This window comes from Eucalyptus grandis, chromosome 5 (genome assembly GCF_016545825.1).
Source record: "Eucalyptus grandis isolate ANBG69807.140 chromosome 5, ASM1654582v1, whole genome shotgun sequence".
Taxonomy (NCBI): Eukaryota; Viridiplantae; Streptophyta; class Magnoliopsida; order Myrtales; family Myrtaceae; genus Eucalyptus; species Eucalyptus grandis.
In genome coordinates, this window is record NC_052616.1 from 28,431,105 (window position 1) to 28,448,121 (window position 17,017).

At 40.6% G+C, this 17,017-nt stretch overlaps 1 protein-coding gene and 1 long non-coding RNA gene across 11 annotated transcripts; both read right to left on the reverse strand.

The window, feature by feature from the left end:
- Nucleotides 1-1,728: 1,728 nt before the first annotated feature.
- Nucleotides 1,729-3,460, reverse strand: LOC104441577 (berberine bridge enzyme-like 24). The gene has a single exon (XM_010054725.3). The coding sequence runs from the start codon at nt 3,365-3,367 to the stop codon at nt 1,748-1,750; it is 1,620 nt and encodes a 539-aa protein (XP_010053027.2). The 5' UTR covers nt 3,368-3,460; the 3' UTR covers nt 1,729-1,747.
- Nucleotides 3,461-11,062: 7,602 nt separating this feature from the next.
- On the reverse strand, nt 11,063-16,738 carry LOC104441578. 10 transcript variants are annotated; one of them, XR_005551058.1, is made up of 7 exons: nt 16,483-16,738; nt 16,290-16,378; nt 16,114-16,217; nt 14,057-14,126; nt 13,421-13,581; nt 12,599-12,695; nt 11,063-11,925 (listed from the first exon to the last, which is right to left on the reverse strand). It is a non-coding gene; the product is annotated as an uncharacterized LOC104441578 (long non-coding RNA). The 10 variants fall into 10 exon arrangements; XR_005551060.1 differs by having other exon boundaries at nt 14,057-14,131; XR_005551057.1 differs by lacking the exon at nt 14,057-14,126 and having other exon boundaries at nt 16,317-16,378.
- Between the last annotated feature and the right edge of the window lie 279 nt (nt 16,739-17,017).

Here is a 17,017-nt window from a genome sequence, read left to right on the forward strand (position 1 = left end):
TGATCACTCTACCAGCACATGGAAGTACTCTCTACTCCACAGATTTTTTGACTCCCAGGTGGTTCACCAGATTGCATCTATTCCGGTACGACCCAGATTTTCCATGGATAAACTTTTTTGGACTACTACTTCTAATGGCGACTACACAGTTAAATCAGCATATCACAATATCAAACATTCAGCAGAGCTTAAACTCAATAGGGCACCCTCAACCTCACATCAACATCCATCTTTACTATGGCACAAATTGTGGAAAATGCACACTGCTCCTAAGGTACGACACTTCTTGTGGTTACTATGTCAAAATAGTTTAGCAACAAGAGCTAATATGCATCATAGACATATCATTGACAATCCAAATGCCCTATTTGTGATCAAGACACCCCGGAAACCTTGGAACACTTGTTCATGTTCTGTCCTTGGGTTTTGCGTGTTTGGAGTAATCCTCAGATCAACCTCCCCATTCAAACTCAGCATATAAGGAATATCACAGCCTGGATCATAAAGCATGCCGGTGATCAGAAACCCTTACCAGGTCTGCCAGTGATCGCCACAGTCCTTTGGCACATCTGGAAGGCTCGAAATGCATTTATTTTTGGACGAAAACATCCTAATCCACATCATGTGGCTGAAGAAGCAATGCTTCAATCTCATGTGGATTCTACTGTTGCTCGTTCTTCCACCTGCAAAGCTACTTTGTTTCAGCATCACGGAACTATATGGAGACCCCCACATCCGGGGGTTTTAAAGGTCAATATCGATGGATCTTATCAACTGGGAAGCAGGGAAGGGACTATGGCTTGTGTGTGTCGTGATTCGCAGGGACAACTTACCGGTGGCTTCTCAGATAACTTTGTTGCCTTCTCGGCTCTGCAAGCGGAGATCCACGCTTGCTTGATTGCTCTCCGTCATTTGATTGATCAAGACCTCTGTCATGCTGCGCTGACTCTTGAATCAAATTGTCAGACCCTCATCGAGACACTGAAGGGTTAGCGCTCACCGCCATGGCAAGAATGAAGCCTCTTCTTCGAAGCTGCCTTCCTGCTTTCGTTTTTTCCCAACATTTCCCTAGCCTTCTGTCGTCGTGAGGCAAATGTTGCTACTGACTGAGCTGCGAAGGCCCATAGGGTTAATTCCAAGCAAAGAAACTGGGCTGTTTTTCCCCCTCCCCCTCTTTTAGATCTTATTTACGTTGATGCGATATCTGCTGCTTGTAATCGATTTGGTCCATATATATAATAGGTTCTGTTTGACAAAAAAAAAAAAGTAAACTCCACAAAGAATAGGCCCCGAATATTGCGGTTTGTGGACTTCTTTTGTGCATCTACAAAACAACTAAAAACAAAAACTACCCTTTGAACTATATGCATGCCATGAATCCACGTTGAAACCGAATTCAGCAAGATATCCTGTACATGAATAAGAGCCAATTTGGACTTGGAAACGACCACAAATTTGAGCTTTCAAGAAATCCCCTTTTCACATGCTCTAATTCGGTTCGGGTTTCATGTTTCAGGCGAAAAAATGGAGACATATATCAAGAATATACTCACTTATATTAGATGGAAGAGCTGTTAGGATTATATCTCAAAATGTATGTGTACTACCACAAATGATTGAACTTGTCGAGATATTTTGCCAATTAGTCACTGAAAAGTACTAAAGTATGTCGAACACTTATTACATAGTTGATGTTGTTCCAACCAAGAACACGGGCTAATCCCTAATACTATTTATAGGCCTGCGCTTATCGTCTCCCCGGAGACGACACGGGAAAGCTTTGCTCGTTCCAGAAAAAGTTAGCCGGATCGGACGCGGTCTTCACTTTCACCAATCTCTTAAAATTGCTTTTGAAATATTTCAAACCCCAGACACTTGCTTGAGCATAAGTAGTATTGATGACGTAGTTCCTCCCCAAGTCAAGATCCCTATAATTCATATAAGCTGCTCTTGGAAATCGTGAAACATAAGGTGCCATATAATCATACAACTCTCTCATCCAATTAATTTTCTGATTGTTTTCCTCTTCACTGTCCCAAGTAACCATGTACTGAATTTGGTACATGTTCCCTCCCCGGTGTGGGAAAGGAGTCGCCGAGTCAGAGATCTGGCTCATTACCCCGCCATAAGGTGTTAAAATCAGGTAAGACGTCTCGTCTTCGATGAGCTTATTCCACAGACCTTGCAAAGCGGTTTGCGAAATAGGCTCCATCACGTAGTCGGATTTCGCCTTGAAAAAGGATCTGGACGATTGAGTCCGGTTGAGCAAGACTTCGGGAGATCCGTCTTGAGAGAATCCTGCAAAATAAAGGACGGATTGAATCCAACTCATCTCCGTGCAGCTTTCACGCGTCAAACCCAACTCGGGAAAGCTTTCTTGAATTGAAGGCAGGAGTTTTTCAATCTTGCCGAGGTACAAGCCCCCGAATGAGATGCTGATTGTTTTGTTCGCCAAACTCGAAGATGGAGTGACAACTCCTGTCACAGCATGGAGGAAGAGGTCTTCATGAAACTTGTGTGCAACATTCTGCCACTTGTACAAAAGCATAGTTGCATCTTCTTCAATGGTCTTTCCCACTTCAAAGACAGTGACGGTTGGAGGGACAGGAACCAGCACAAATTTCCAGGCAAATATGACACCAAAGCTTGCTCCTCCACCTCCTCTAATAGCCCAAAAAAGATCTTCACCCATTGCTTTCCGATCCAAAACCTTTCCATTAACATCAACAATTTTGGCGTCGATCACGTTGTCGGCTGCTAGACCGTACTTTCGAAATATCGTGCCAACCCCACCCCCACTAACTTGTCCTCCAACTCCAACAGTAGGACAACTACCAGCTGGGAATCCCAAAACCTTGCTCTTTTGAGAAATTGCATAGTACAATTCTCCTACTGTTGCTCCAGTCTCCACCCATGCACTCTCTTTCTCGACGTCCACCTCGACCAACCTCATGTTCCTGAGATCGATTATGATGAAGGGCATTTGGGATACGTAGGAGAGGCCCTCATAGTCATGGCCCCCACTTCGCACCCGCACATGGACGCCGAGCTTCTGGGAGCATACTATGGCTGCTTGTATCTGAGATGGATTGACCGGGGTAACAATGAGTTGTGGGCTTGGTGAGGAAGTGTTCAAGAATCTGAGGTTTTGAATGGAAGACTGCAAAAGAGAGATGTAAGTTGGATCTTTTCTTGTTGTGATGGTTTTGGAAGTGGAGTTGGATTGAAATGAATGAAGGGAAAAGCATTGGAGAAAGGAGACTTGATCAAAGCTGGAAGCTACATAGCAAAATGAAAGGAAGATTATGGAAATTAATGGAAGATTAGCTGCCATTGAATCCCCCGTGTTCCACTTACATTTGCTCATGTAAAATAAAGAGAGGTTGGCTTAATATATAAAGACAACCTGTTGGAAGATATGCACCAAATATGGAAGATACGCCAGATTATGCTTCCATATTTGGTGGATATACTTGAGATTCTAATTGATTATTTTGTATCAATCTAGGATTAGATCTGATATACTTCCTTATTCATTAAACATTCTTTGTATTATTTAATTCCCTTTGTACATTGAATCAATCAATGAAGTGCATATAATACATTCTCTTCTATTCTCGACATTCTTTTCGCTTCTACTTTGGTTTCTAACATGGTATCAGAGTGAGCGTTCTTTTTCATTCTTTTTCTTCTGACTTCTGCACCCTTTGATTGCCTTCCGGACGTTTCTTACCTTCGTTGTTGTAGGAACACTAAACCTGCAAAAAAAGGTTAGCACTCCGGTGTAGGAAATCAATATCAAAGCACTTCAAAAATCAAAAATAAAAACAATTTCTTCTTACCATTTTCTTTCTTATTGACACCATGGCTAAGGAGGATTCATCGACTTCTGAAGGAAGAACCCCAAAGGAGTCAACTATGTAGCAAGAACACATCGTGGACCAGGAGCAAAGAGTCCAGGCCTAGCCGAACCAGGGACAACCCATCACGGGCTAGGCCACTTCAGGGCAACTGATTATAGCCAGCATGTTTCAGGGCAATCCATCCAGTGGCTGCCTATTCAAATGGCACCCGATCCATGGATCTATGGGCCTGCGCAAACAAGCCCATGGTCGATGGGTCAAGGCCTGGAGAACCAATTCAGCCCAGTGGAGGCCCACCAACCGTCTTCGAGGCAAGCCCAACCATCGGGCCAAATTCAACAAATGCGGGCTATTTGTCCGAACCGGGTATTTCGAGTCTGGGACTAAATCCTACCCAGTTTCCTGTCGTACCCGTTTGTCATTGCCAACGGTCGACCGGAGCCTGGTGATCCGTTCTACACAGCAACGGGTGACAAACTGGAGCTACGACTCATCACCCAACAGCTGTCAGGCCCCAACAATTATTCTAGCTGGTCGATGGAGTTTTGGCGAGCGTTGGTCAAGAAGGACAAAGAGGTTTTCATCGACAAAACATTATTGATTCCGTTGAATGAGCGAATGGCGCGACTATGGAGGAAATGCAATCAATTAGTCCGAACCTGGATTGGAAATTGCATCACCACCGAAGTTGCGGCCGGACTACCTCCAACAGAAGATTCGAGAAAAATGTGAGAAAATATCAAAGAAATGTATGGAAAATTAGATAGGTTGAAAATTTTCTCTTTGACCCAACAACTCTTGGATTTAAAGCAAGGAAATATGAGCATCGCTGCGGTCTATAACAAACTCTCAACTTTATGGAACAAATTAGAGGCAGTCGAGGAGAAATTAGAAGGGCCAGATCTGACCTTGCAGCAATATCGCGCCATAAGATAAAGAGAAAAAGTGACCAGATTCCTATTGATCTTGAATGAGTCTTACCATTCCTTTTGATCTCAGATTTAGCCATGGAATCCATGCTGATGCTTGGCCGGATTTACTAGCTCGCCGTCCAAGAGGAGAGCCAACGTCTTGTTGCCTCCGATTTGCACAAGGCCGACGATGGGATGGCGCTCACAACTCACGCGAATCACCCACAGGGAGGAGCTGCAACCAAAGAACAGGAGGAAAGTGGTCACAAGTTTGTTTTGTAAGAGCAAACCCTAGATCCTTCAAGAAGGGAACGGACGGCCAAGATCTGATGATGCGATCCGATGATTCACGAAGGCTCAATCCGTCCGCCAAATCTGACGGTCCATGGGGATCTCTTCAGCAGGATTGGACGGACTCACAATGCTCCTTTTCCATGCATGGATCCAACAGCCCAAATGACGCTGTGATGGCTTCATTTTTTAAACCATCTAACTGGCCACCTTTTGTCATGTCATAAAAGCATAATGGTCATTTTACTACTTTCCCTTACCCTCAATGTTCAATCTATCCCCTGGCAAAGCAAGCTTGTATACTTTTTGACAATAGCAAATCTCGTGCAAAAGGTATGTTTTCCTTAATCTATGGTGATGTTTGGGGGCCCTATCACACACCCAATTGTCACGGGCCGAGAGTTTCCTTGGCCTCGGAACAACCCGCGGGCGCCTAGCGAGCGGAATTCGCCAGGCCAGCCCTTTCTTTAGCTGTTCCACGAACAATACGGTGAATGATTCTTCGTGCGAGATCCTACCACGCCCAGCTTCGCTCGGGCGTCTAGTCCATCGAGTAAGGTAGCAGTTCTCTTTAGGCACAACAACTGGTTTCTCGTCGGGAGAGCGGCATCAACTCCCGACCGGTTTGTGCACGGGAGGCCTACCCCATCTCTTGAGCTCCTAAGTGATGTAGTCCTTCTATCCCGAACTCCTAGCACCAACCGTCCTGACGCCACTCCCACGAACCAGTTGTGTTCTACCCTTCTGCCTCACACTCTTCACCAAATAATCCCAAGCGCCACTCACAAGTGTCACGAGTACAGGAGGATTCACGGACCGTGACATTCTCCCCCACTCAATTTGTAACGCCCTCATTGCGATCTCGCTCCATCGCTTCCTTGCGTAAATGAACCATTGATGTGCCACTTTTGGGAATTCACATCGAACGGTCACGCTCGCCCAACAAAACAAGTTTTGCTCCATTGGTGGCCTCTTTTGATCTCAGCCACTCGGCCCTTCAGTCACCTGCGCTTTCTGGCAAGTGTGGCATTTTTCGTCAACTGCATCTTTTTGGCAGCACCATTTTAGCCTAACCGGCATCTTGACCCTACCAGACCAATGGAGGTTCTTTTCTTGTTGAAAACGTGATAGTAGACCTCTTCTTCGTATTCACTGATCGATCCATGAATGTTATCCCTATTCAGCAAGGGTTCGGTTCTTCTCTAACTCACATTCCGTTCAGCGAGAAGCCGACTCGTCCTAGCACCCATCCACTAGGACTTATCTGCTTGACCCACACTTCAGCGAGGAGTCCGATTCTCCGACTTTCTCACTTGCTTACTGGAGGGATTCCTGCTCTGATACCACTTGTCACGGACCGAGAGTTTACTTGGCCTCGGAATGACCCGCAGGCGCGTAGCGAGCGGAATTCGCCAGGCCAGCCCTTTCTTTAGCTGTTCCACAAACGATACAATGAATGATTCTTCGTGCGAGATCCTACCACGCCCAACTTCGCTCGGGCGTCTAGTCCATCGAGTAAGGCAGCAGTTCTCTTTAGGCACAACAACTGGTTTCGGCCTACCATGGCATCATCAGGGGAGCGGCATCAGCTCCCGACCAGTTTGTGCACGGGAGGCCTACCCCGTCTTCAAAGCTCCTAAGTGATGTAGTCCTTCTATCCCAAAACTCCTAGTACCAACCGTCCTGACACCACTCCCACAGACCAGTTGTGTTCTACCCTTCTGCCTCACACTCTTCACCAGAAAATCCCAAGCGCCACTCACAAGTGTCACGAGTACGGGAGGATTCATGGACCGTGACACAATCGTGATGGTTCTCATTTCTTCCTAACATGATTTTTCTCGTGCCACATGGGTATTTCTCATGCAATCAAAAAGTCAAGTTCTTTCTCATCTAAGAACTTTTTTCTCCCTCTCCAAAAATCAATTTGGAAAATCAATCCAACGTATTTGTACTAACAATGGAAGGGAATTCTTCAATAGTGAATGTGCATTTTTTCTCTCCTCAAACATAATTTTGCATGAGAGTTCTTGCATTTACACCCCACAGCAAAATGGAATTGTTGAGCTTAAACACCGTCATCTCTTAGAAGTAGCCCGTGCTCTTAAATTTCAAGCTTCCATTCCCGACACTTTTTGGGGAGATTGTGTGGTCACTACAGCTTACCTGATCAATCGAATGCCAAGTCGTGTTCTCAACAACAAGACACCTTTTCAGATGTTCTATGGAAAGAAACCAGAACTTCAGTATTTTGTGTTTTGGTGAGATTCAAATTTTTTATATCACACAAAATAGTAGAGGTTTGCTTTCAAAAGATGGAAAAAAGCTATCAAAAACCCCAAACTATATCCATTAAAACACATTTATCCTAAACTTTTTTTATGATATCAAAAACCTTAAATTATGCTTATTATAACATGTTTGTTTAAAACTTTTCTTGTAATATAAAAAACTCAAATTTGTATTCACGTGACACATTTACTTTTCCGTCAAACGATTTTTCAGCAAAAGCAATTATTTTTATTTCACTTTATTCACGTGGGCACCATGTTATCACCATTTGCTTTCCGGAGTTTTTAACGACGCTCGTTTATGGAACTTTGGTGAGGGATATCACACAATACAAGTTTAAAAAATTTAGTGTCATCAGAAAAAATTTGAATAAGTATATCATAGTTGAGATTTTTGGTGGTTTTCACCTTTAAAAGAATTTGTTACACATGCTGATTCGATTTGGCATATCTGTAGTTATTCTTAAAAGTAGTATGTAGATTCACAATAGTCATGCGAGTTAACAGTTTTTGAAGAAGCAAATAGTAATGCATATTATTTGCTTGCAATCGCGGCAGCATATTTTACGATGGCTAATTTTTGAAAGCTCCCCCTCGTTATTTATGTTAGCAGTCCATTGATTTTCATCGACTAATATGCTAAACAATATCTTTCTTGAGAAATTGATTAAAAAAAAGAAGATAATGTAACAAGGAGGAATCATTCAGTAAAATAGGGGATTTATTAAGTCGATACAAAGAAATTGCCTCATTGTTAGGAGCATTAACTTTACAAGTTCTTACTCAAATCAAGAGGCCTATTGCCCAGTAAATTTCGAGCGTACGGCTAAGTTAAAGAGAACACACTAATAGATGGAAGAACTATAGAAAATGTTATATAGTCCTCTATAAGGACAAATCTTTGAGAGCTAATTCTCTGATTCAGTACCTCAACTATATTAATTTTCAAGTATTTTCTACTTGGTGTAGCGAATTTACAACCTATTGACATAGTCAACTAATTGAAACTTATAATATATATATAACTACTATTCGGACGTGACAAGCGTTTTGTAACGAACATGATGCCAAGTAAACATTTATTATCTGTCATTTACCCGAAAATAACCCAGTTAATAATGTAAGAATGCTAATTTAGTACTAAACTTTTCAATTTTGTTAATTTAATCTTTAACTTTTATGTGAAATCCTAATGTAGTCTTTCCAACCAATTTTAACCAAAATTCAGTTACATCAGTCTATTCTTAGTCGGTCATCTTATGTGGCACTCCGTCACTTTAGCAATTTCCAACAAAAATAGTTTAAAAAAGACTATAATAGAATTTTACACAAAAGTATAGAACTAAATTGGCAAAATTGAGAAATTTAAGACTAAATTAACATCCTAACTAATTCCACAATTTCCTCATGAACAAGTTAATGAATTCTATTATTGATAAAAGAAAACAAAAATGAACTAATCCAAACGGCAACTTAGCCTTCACAAATTTTCTTTGAATTCTTCAATAAATGAAAATAGAAACAAATGAATCCTAATAGCACATAAGGCTCTGTTTGTTTTACGGAAATGACTATTTTGGAAAATATCTTCTTCAAAATGATTGCTTATATTGCATAAAATAATTAGTCAAAGAGATATATTCACACTATCAACAACAATTTATGTATGAATATTTTCATGGAAGATTATTTTCGTTCATTTATTTTTCGCAAGCAAAACAAGCTACCATTTTTTAAAGAATATTTTCTAAATTATTCATTTTTCGCGAAACAACGAAACCATTGGTCTTCGCATATTTTTGTTCAAATTCTTCATGTTAACTTTTGATTTATGTCGCTCAAAAGTCATGGTGAGACTTGTCTGCATTTTTTTGTCAGACACCCATTTTTCTTCTTCTTTTTTTTTTTGTCAAAGTCGAACAGGCATTAATAGTCTAACTTAGCACATTTTTGTTCAAATTCTTCACGTTATATTTATAACCTCTTATTCCTTCTCTCGAAAAGTAAAGCAATTGGTTAGTCCCCATAGATCTCCGAACATTAAGAAGCCCGTTCAATCCTCCAAGTTTTATTAGTAACTAGGACCTTTTGTTCTTCAAGCAAATATTCGATTTTATAAAGATAATCCACTTTTCAAAATCATTTTCTTTCACCGCTCCCCTCTCCAACTGTTAGGAAATCCCTTATGATGTTTTGAAGATGACAAAATAAATCAAAGGCTACTAACATGTTTAATGATTAAGTAATAGACCATGCAGATGATAGAACATGTAAAGGATATTGTCAAAGTGTGAAGACGATCAGAAGACTTAACGTAACACATGTCCAAAGTATATTCTGAAGATTTCAGACTTCGTGTCAAAGTCGAAGACGCCTGACTTTTAGTGTCAAAGTCTGTTCCGCATCGCAAGTCCGCTCACTCGACAAATTCCTGCATCGAACGTGAATAATGAACTAGAAGACGACTCTATCTTTGAAGCCGAACCGGTACGACCTTAAAGCTAAATCTATTCAGAAGCAAAATTTGTTCAGACTCAAATTGCAAAGTCTATCGCACTCAGACTCAGATTGTAAAGTCTATTGCTCTCAGACTTTATATCCAGAACTCGACAGAACGCAACTCAAGCCCAATCATATAACGGCTAGTGATATGGTTTGGATTCCACATGAAGATTGATTTAATTGACTCAATCTATTTGATTGACGATTAGATCTTGAAGATAAGAACTTTCTATACGAAGAAGCTTTACTTATGGAAACCAAGATTTTGTTTGTATGGGCGATCGGAATCAATTTGGGATTTTACCTTTATCACTCAACGGCTACCAAATCTTCTAGATACAGAGCTGTCCAATGGGCATATTGGAAGACGATTATCTGGGATATTGTCCAATGGCTAGTTTAGAAGTGGAGAAGTATTTAAGGAGATGAAGGACCGATGAGCAAGTAAGAGACGGAGCGTAGAATTTATAATTCCAAAGTCTGAGCGATCTTCACTTGTCTCTTGTGAGCTTAAACGTTTGTGATCGTGAGAGAAATACCAAAAGAGTGACTTAGTGAGATAGTGTGATCTACTAAGTGTTTGCACTCAAAGTTGTAATCTCTTGTTGATTGCATAGTGGAATCCAGCCAAGAAGGCTGTTAGCGTGGGAGAGTGGACATAGGCTTGGATTAAGCCGAACCACTATAATTTCTGTGTTCTTATTCTTTTCCCTAACTCTTTTGTTTAAAGTTTATTTTATTCCGCATATATTTGCCAAGATTTATCTTAAACACCTATTCACCCCCCCTCTAGGTGTTCATACTAGCACTCTCACCAACCAATCGAGTTACTACCTTTCAATCTTCAAACCTCTCCTCCAATAAAATGCTTGAGCTCTCCAAGTTCCTTTATTTGGAAGGATACTAATAGATTTTCCTTTGTTCGTCGAATTTTCTATTGGTCATCTCTAGTGATGGTAAGATCATCCACGTGCACATAAAGTCTAAGTTAGCACATTTTGTTCAAATTCTTCACGTTAATTTTTTATTTACGTCGCTCGAAAGTCGTGGCAAAGACTGTCAAATGCCCTTTTTTTTCCGAAGTCAAACGCCCGTTGAAAGTCCAACTTAGCAGCCTCATTTCCTAGCTCTCTTCCCTTGTTCCGGAAGACAAGGACGTTTGACTTATGGATCGTATCTTCAATGGATATCGAAGAAGAAAATGGGTCAAAAATATAAGAGGGTGAACTTGCGAAAAAACCTCAAGTACATATCGTGCACGTCATTTCAGACATCAGCTTTGCAAACAGTTCATACCCAGACTATCTGAAGCTATTGCCTGTCTCTATCCTTGCGCTAGCGACTCAGCCATCTCTCTCGATCTTGAGAGCTTCCCTCTACCTCCTTTTGGTAGCTGTCCCCCAAACCCTAGCTCTTCCTGTGTATGTCCGAATCCCAAAACCCTAATAGTCTCATTACAAATTTTTAGTGGATTGGAACCCTTCCTGTAGATTTCCGTCACCCACTACATCACCTTCTCCTCGATTCTTCACTGATGTGGAAGGGATAGGGTTTTGTCTCCATCGATGGCATCGAGTAGTGCTGGTTATGAAGATTTGGCCTCCTAAAGTTTTGAATGTTGCCTATTCCCTGCGGGATTTCTTCTGGGTTATCGGTTCGCAGCCAATCGAAAGGGAATTTTCATCTTTTCTCTATGACTGGATGGACTTCTTCGATTGATAGCAGCATGTTGTTGTTGAGTTCTGGCTCTGCTCCATGTTCTGTTCTTATCTAGTAACAGCTATTCATTGGTGAGGCAAATGGACAAACCTAAGGCAATAAAGTGTCATTTGGCTTTATTGTGCAAGAGGTTAGGGAATCTGCAAACAAAGGTGGATGCCCCTCCATGGGATAGAGTGATTTCGGAGGCAATGTTAGATGAATGTAAATGTAAAGTATTTGGTAAGCTGTATTCGGGAGGAAATATCAACTATCAGGCATTTCTTACCACAATGAAGTGAGCTTGGAAGGTAGATTCAGTTAGCTTTGCACATCATGAATCGCATATCCTGTCTTTTACATTTGATTCTAAAATGGATAAAGAAAAAGTGTTAGTGAACAGCCCATGGTCCTTTGCAAGTAATCTATTGATCCTTAAACCATGGGAGCCTAATAAACCTACGCAATGTTATAAGTTTACAAGCTGTGCATTATAGGTTCAAATTCATGGTCTACCTATTGAATGGTGTAGTGAGGAGGTTGTGTCACATATAGCCCAAATTCTAGGTTGCGTGAAGGAAGCAAAAGTGGAGAAAAAGGGAGTGGCATTTCAAAAGGTGGGAAGAGCAAGAGTAGAGCTTGACTTGGATACACCTTTAAGGCCAGGTACCTTATATAATTTAGGAGAGGAGAAAGTTTGATTGGATTTTAAGTATGAGAGGCTACCTCGATTCTGCTACTCATGTGGAAGAGTTGGGCACTTTGCAACAATCTATGAAGAAATTCCTTTTGATGAGGCCAAATATGAAGATAGGAAAATGAATAGGTTTGGGCATTGGTTAAAAGCAATGAGGCTAAGGAGACTAGTCCCTTTTGGCATATTTTTATGATGACAAGGTGGGTGAAGAGGAGGAAATACAAGAAGACAGCAACCTTCCATCTCACAATACTCAAATAGTCATTTTCTTTGGTGAGCAAATAGCAGCAAGATCCACATAAACAACTCAACCACCAAACGGGGCACATGTGGATATAGTTTTACCTTATCATCAAGTGGAACATCACCAGGATAAGGGAAAAGGCATTATGAACATTGAAGAGCCAGAACAATAGCTTTTGCCGGTTGCCAAACCATCATCCTGGACAAAAAAAGAAGAATCAAAGAAGGAAAGCAGGATTTTAAAAAGCTCACCAGCAAAGAAACTATAGAGTTGGTGAGCTTGGATGAAGCAAATTTGCAAGGATACTCCTATTAGTCTTTCAGAAGGAACCATGGAATGAGCTTTGGTGGCCAGCCTAAATAAACCACCGGTTTACAAATGAGGGTTATATGTTGGAACTGTTAGGGGTTTGGCACACCACTGACAGTCCAAAATTTGAGAGCCATTGTGGCTCAGGAAAGGCCCAACTTAATTATGTTAATGGAAACAAAAAACAAAGAAAATGTGATTACTCATATTAGAAGGCAGCTAGATTTTAAAAACAGCTTTGTGGTGAATCCAATAGGAATTGCAGGGGGGCTAGCAGTGATATGGAATGATGAAATTGATGTAGAGGTAGAATTTAGCTCCCAAGAAATGATTAACTTGATATGTGTAGATCATGAGAGTCGAATCAAAATGAGAGTTAGTTGTGTGCATGCTCCAAATATGTATGGGGAAAGATTACAATTATGGGATAAAATGAGACAGATTGGTCTTTCTAATACACTACCATGGATTTGTTTGGGGGATTTCAATGAAGTACTTTATTATTGGGAGAAGGTGGGAACAAGGATGGCAAAGAATTATCGAATGTAGGCATTCCAAAGCTGTATACATGATTGTTCTTTAATGGAAATACATTGTAAATGGTGTACTTTTACCTAGTCCAATAACAGAGAAGAGGCTGATCTGGTCAAGGAGAAACTAGATAGAGTGTTTTGCTCTCTGGATTGGAGACTCATGTTCCTGGAAGTAGAAGCCTTTGCTCTACCAGCTGTTGGGTGTGATCATAGTCCTTTCCTATTGGTGAGTAGTGCTAAAACTGTTTTAAAAAAAAAAAAATCACTTTGAGGCCTTCTGGATTGAAGATGGTGAATGCATAGAAATAGTTAAACATATATGGCAATCTCAAACTTATTTTGAAGTAGGCTTGAGAGACAAATTACAAGCTGCAAGCCAGGCATTGAAAGAATGGAGTAAAAGGAAGTTCCCCAATAGCCATATTTGTATAACAGCCCTAAAGCAAGAGCTTCAATTCTTAACTAATAATCCAAGCTTGTATCAAGGATCAAACAAGATAAAGCTTGTAAAAGAAGAGATTGAAACCTTATGGAGAAGAGAGGAAATGTTTTGGGGGTTAAGATTTAGAATTAATTGGCTTTGTTGGGGAGATAAAAACATGAAATATTTCCATGCAGCAACGATTCAAAGGAGACAAAAAAAAAATACAAGATTACTATGCTGAAAAATGCATTGGAGCAGTGGATTCGAGAAAAACAGCAACTTCAGCACCTCACCATTTCTTTTTTAAGGAGTTATACACTTTGGTAAAGCCTCGAAACTGCCAACCAGTACCGGATCAATGTCCTACACTAATTGGAAATGATATTAATGAATGTTTGGTGGCAAAAGTAACATTGGAAGAAATTCATGCTGCTATATTTCAACTTGGAGCTCAGAAAGCTCCTAGTCCAGACGGTTTAAATGGAATTTTTTATCAACACCATTGGGATATAATCAATATTGATGTGTTAGAGGAAGTTCGGATTTTTTTCGTTCGGGAGTATTGGAACCAGCTCCCAACATAACACATATTACTCTAATTCCAAAGACCCCTCATCCAGAAAGACTTGACCAATATTACCCTATCAGCCTTTGCAATTTTGCATATAAAATAATATCAAAAATTTTGGCAAATAAACTGAAAAGATGGCTGCCTATACTAATTTCAGGGGAGCAAAGTGCCTTCGTCAATGGAAGACAGATTCAAGATAATATTTATATTGTACAAGAGGTGTTGCACCAATTGAGAATGAGGAAAAGGAAAAAACATTTCCAAGCAGTGTTGAAACTTGACATGCAGAAAGCATGTGATAGAATAGAATGGGATTTCTTAGAAGGTTGCTTGCTAAAAATGGGGTTTTGTGCTAAATGGGTTAACTGGATCATGCAACATGTCACTATAGTCACTTTCAGCATTAAGTTTAATGGTGAACCCCTTCCTTTTTTCACTCCTACCAGAGGTATTCGACAAGGGGACCCTTTATCACCCTATCTTTTCATTTTGGTGGCTAACAGTTTGTCATCTTTGATAGGTAAAGCTCTACAAGATGGGAATATTAAAGGAATCAAGTTAAATAGGTTCTGCCCCACTTTGACTAATTTACTATTTGCAGATGATTCAATTTTCTTCTTGGATGGATCTTTACAGGAATGCCAAAATGTTGCAGCTATTCTTAATCAATATTGTTATGCCTCAAGACAAGCTGTAAACCTAAACAAGTCTAGCATCTTTTTAGTAAAGATTGTCCCTCTTTATTAAGGGATAATATGAAAAGAGAATTGAGGGTTCCAGAGCTATAGTGATCAGGTAAGTATATGGGAATTCCCTCTTACTGGGAAGCATCAAAGAGACAAATGGTTGCATGGATTTTAAATAGGGCAAACATGAAATTGGAATGCTAGAAGGAACAAATTATATCAAAAGTAGAAAAGGAAATACTCTTGAAATCAAGTGGTTCAGGCAGTACCTCAATCAATTTTCAAAATTCCAGTTTCAATTTGCAAGGGTATAGAGAAAAAAAAATAGCTAATTTCTGGTGGAAAAACAGTGAATCAAAAGCTAGTATGCATTGGAAAAGATGAGAAATCATGAAAATAAGGAAAGATAAGGGAGGAATGGGTTTTAGAGACCTACTTACTGTTAATAATGCCCTTTTGGGTAAACAAGCTTGGGGGATGGTAAAAATCCGGATGCACTGTGGAGTAAATTATTAAAAGGGCTCTATTTCTGTCGTAAAGACTTCCGGCATGCTGATAAGGGACCTAAACCTTCATGGGGTGGAAAAGTTTACTTTTAGGAAGGGAGGCTATAGCGGATTCAGTGAGATGGTCGATAGGAAATTGTGTAAATGTTAATATCATAACAAATAAATGGCTAAAGAGAGGATTAATTGGAGGGCCAGCAAACATAAATAATCCACAGAAAGTTTCTGAGTTGATGAACTTTGAGGCAAAACAATGGAATGAACCGTTGTTACATAACCTATTTGATGAGCAGACTACTCAGGAGATCCTTGCAATTCCAATTAATCATCACATTACCAGCGATGAACTGATGTGGACAAGCATGAAGAATGGGTCTTTCACAATCAAAAATGGCTATAATATGTTAAGAGATAGAACAACAAAAGCATAGCAATGGAACATCCTTCTTCCTCATATCAAACACCACCAAAACTATGGAATGTTATATGGCAAATGCGGACCAGCCCAAAAGTGAAGATTTTTGTATGGAAAGTTTGTTAAAACGACATCCCATCTAAGGAGAACCTATGGAAAAGAAAGATCTTACCTGATCCGGTCTGTGATCTTTGCCGAGATAAGGTGGAAATGGTCAAACACACTCATCTCCTCTGTCCTTGGACTGCAATGGTATGGAACCACTCAGAAATCAACCTACGAGTAGACGCACAGGAGGTTAAACGAATGGATGAGTGGCCGGTACGATTTATAAGAAAAAACACGAACCTCCCGTCTTTGGAAACGATCGGAAACCTTTTTTGGCAAGTATGGAAAGAGAGCAACAACTTTATTTTTCGAGGTACTAAACCGGATGCCTGCAAAGTGGTAGATCTTGCATGATTTCAGCAAGCTAGCTACCAAAAATGGGGATTTATACATTTTCTAGAAGAAAAAAAAAAGAACTGCAGATTTCGCATACCTAGCAAGCTCCGAAAGCCGGTTCCTTTAAGCTTAATGTTGATGGGTCATTGTGTAAGGGATCGATGGAAGGAGTAGTGTCTTGCGTCATCCAGGACTCCTCCAGTAGCCTCGTTGATGGATTCACGAAGCTCGTCCGGGCAGAAATGGTTCTTCAGCTGGAAACCCTAGGAGTGCTCGAAGCTTTGAAGTACTTAAAACATAAACAACTGGGGGAGGCTTTAGTGGAGTCTGAAACAGAAGTCCTGTGAACTCCTTAAAGAGTGCGGACGAAGTGAACTGGCAGGCACGTGCAGCTCTGATGGAATGCAAGTCTCTTCTTCAGCAACTGCCACTAGTGGGCTTGACTTTCTGCCCACGATATGCCAATGCGGTGGCGGATTGGGCCGCACGACAACAGAGACTGAAGACCCTTCCTCCAAACTGGCAGGCTTCTCCTCCTCCTGAACTTTGGGCCCTGTTATGTTATGAGGCCCCAACTGTGGAGTATGCTGTTTCTGCTTTATAATATAAATAATATAACTCTTTTCGTCCAA

Bases quoted from the DNA above. Each gene is read 5' to 3' on its own strand.
- LOC104441577 (XM_010054725.3), bottom strand. From the start codon at position 3,367: ATGAGCAAATGTAAGTGGAACACGGGGGATTCAATGGCAGCTAATCTT.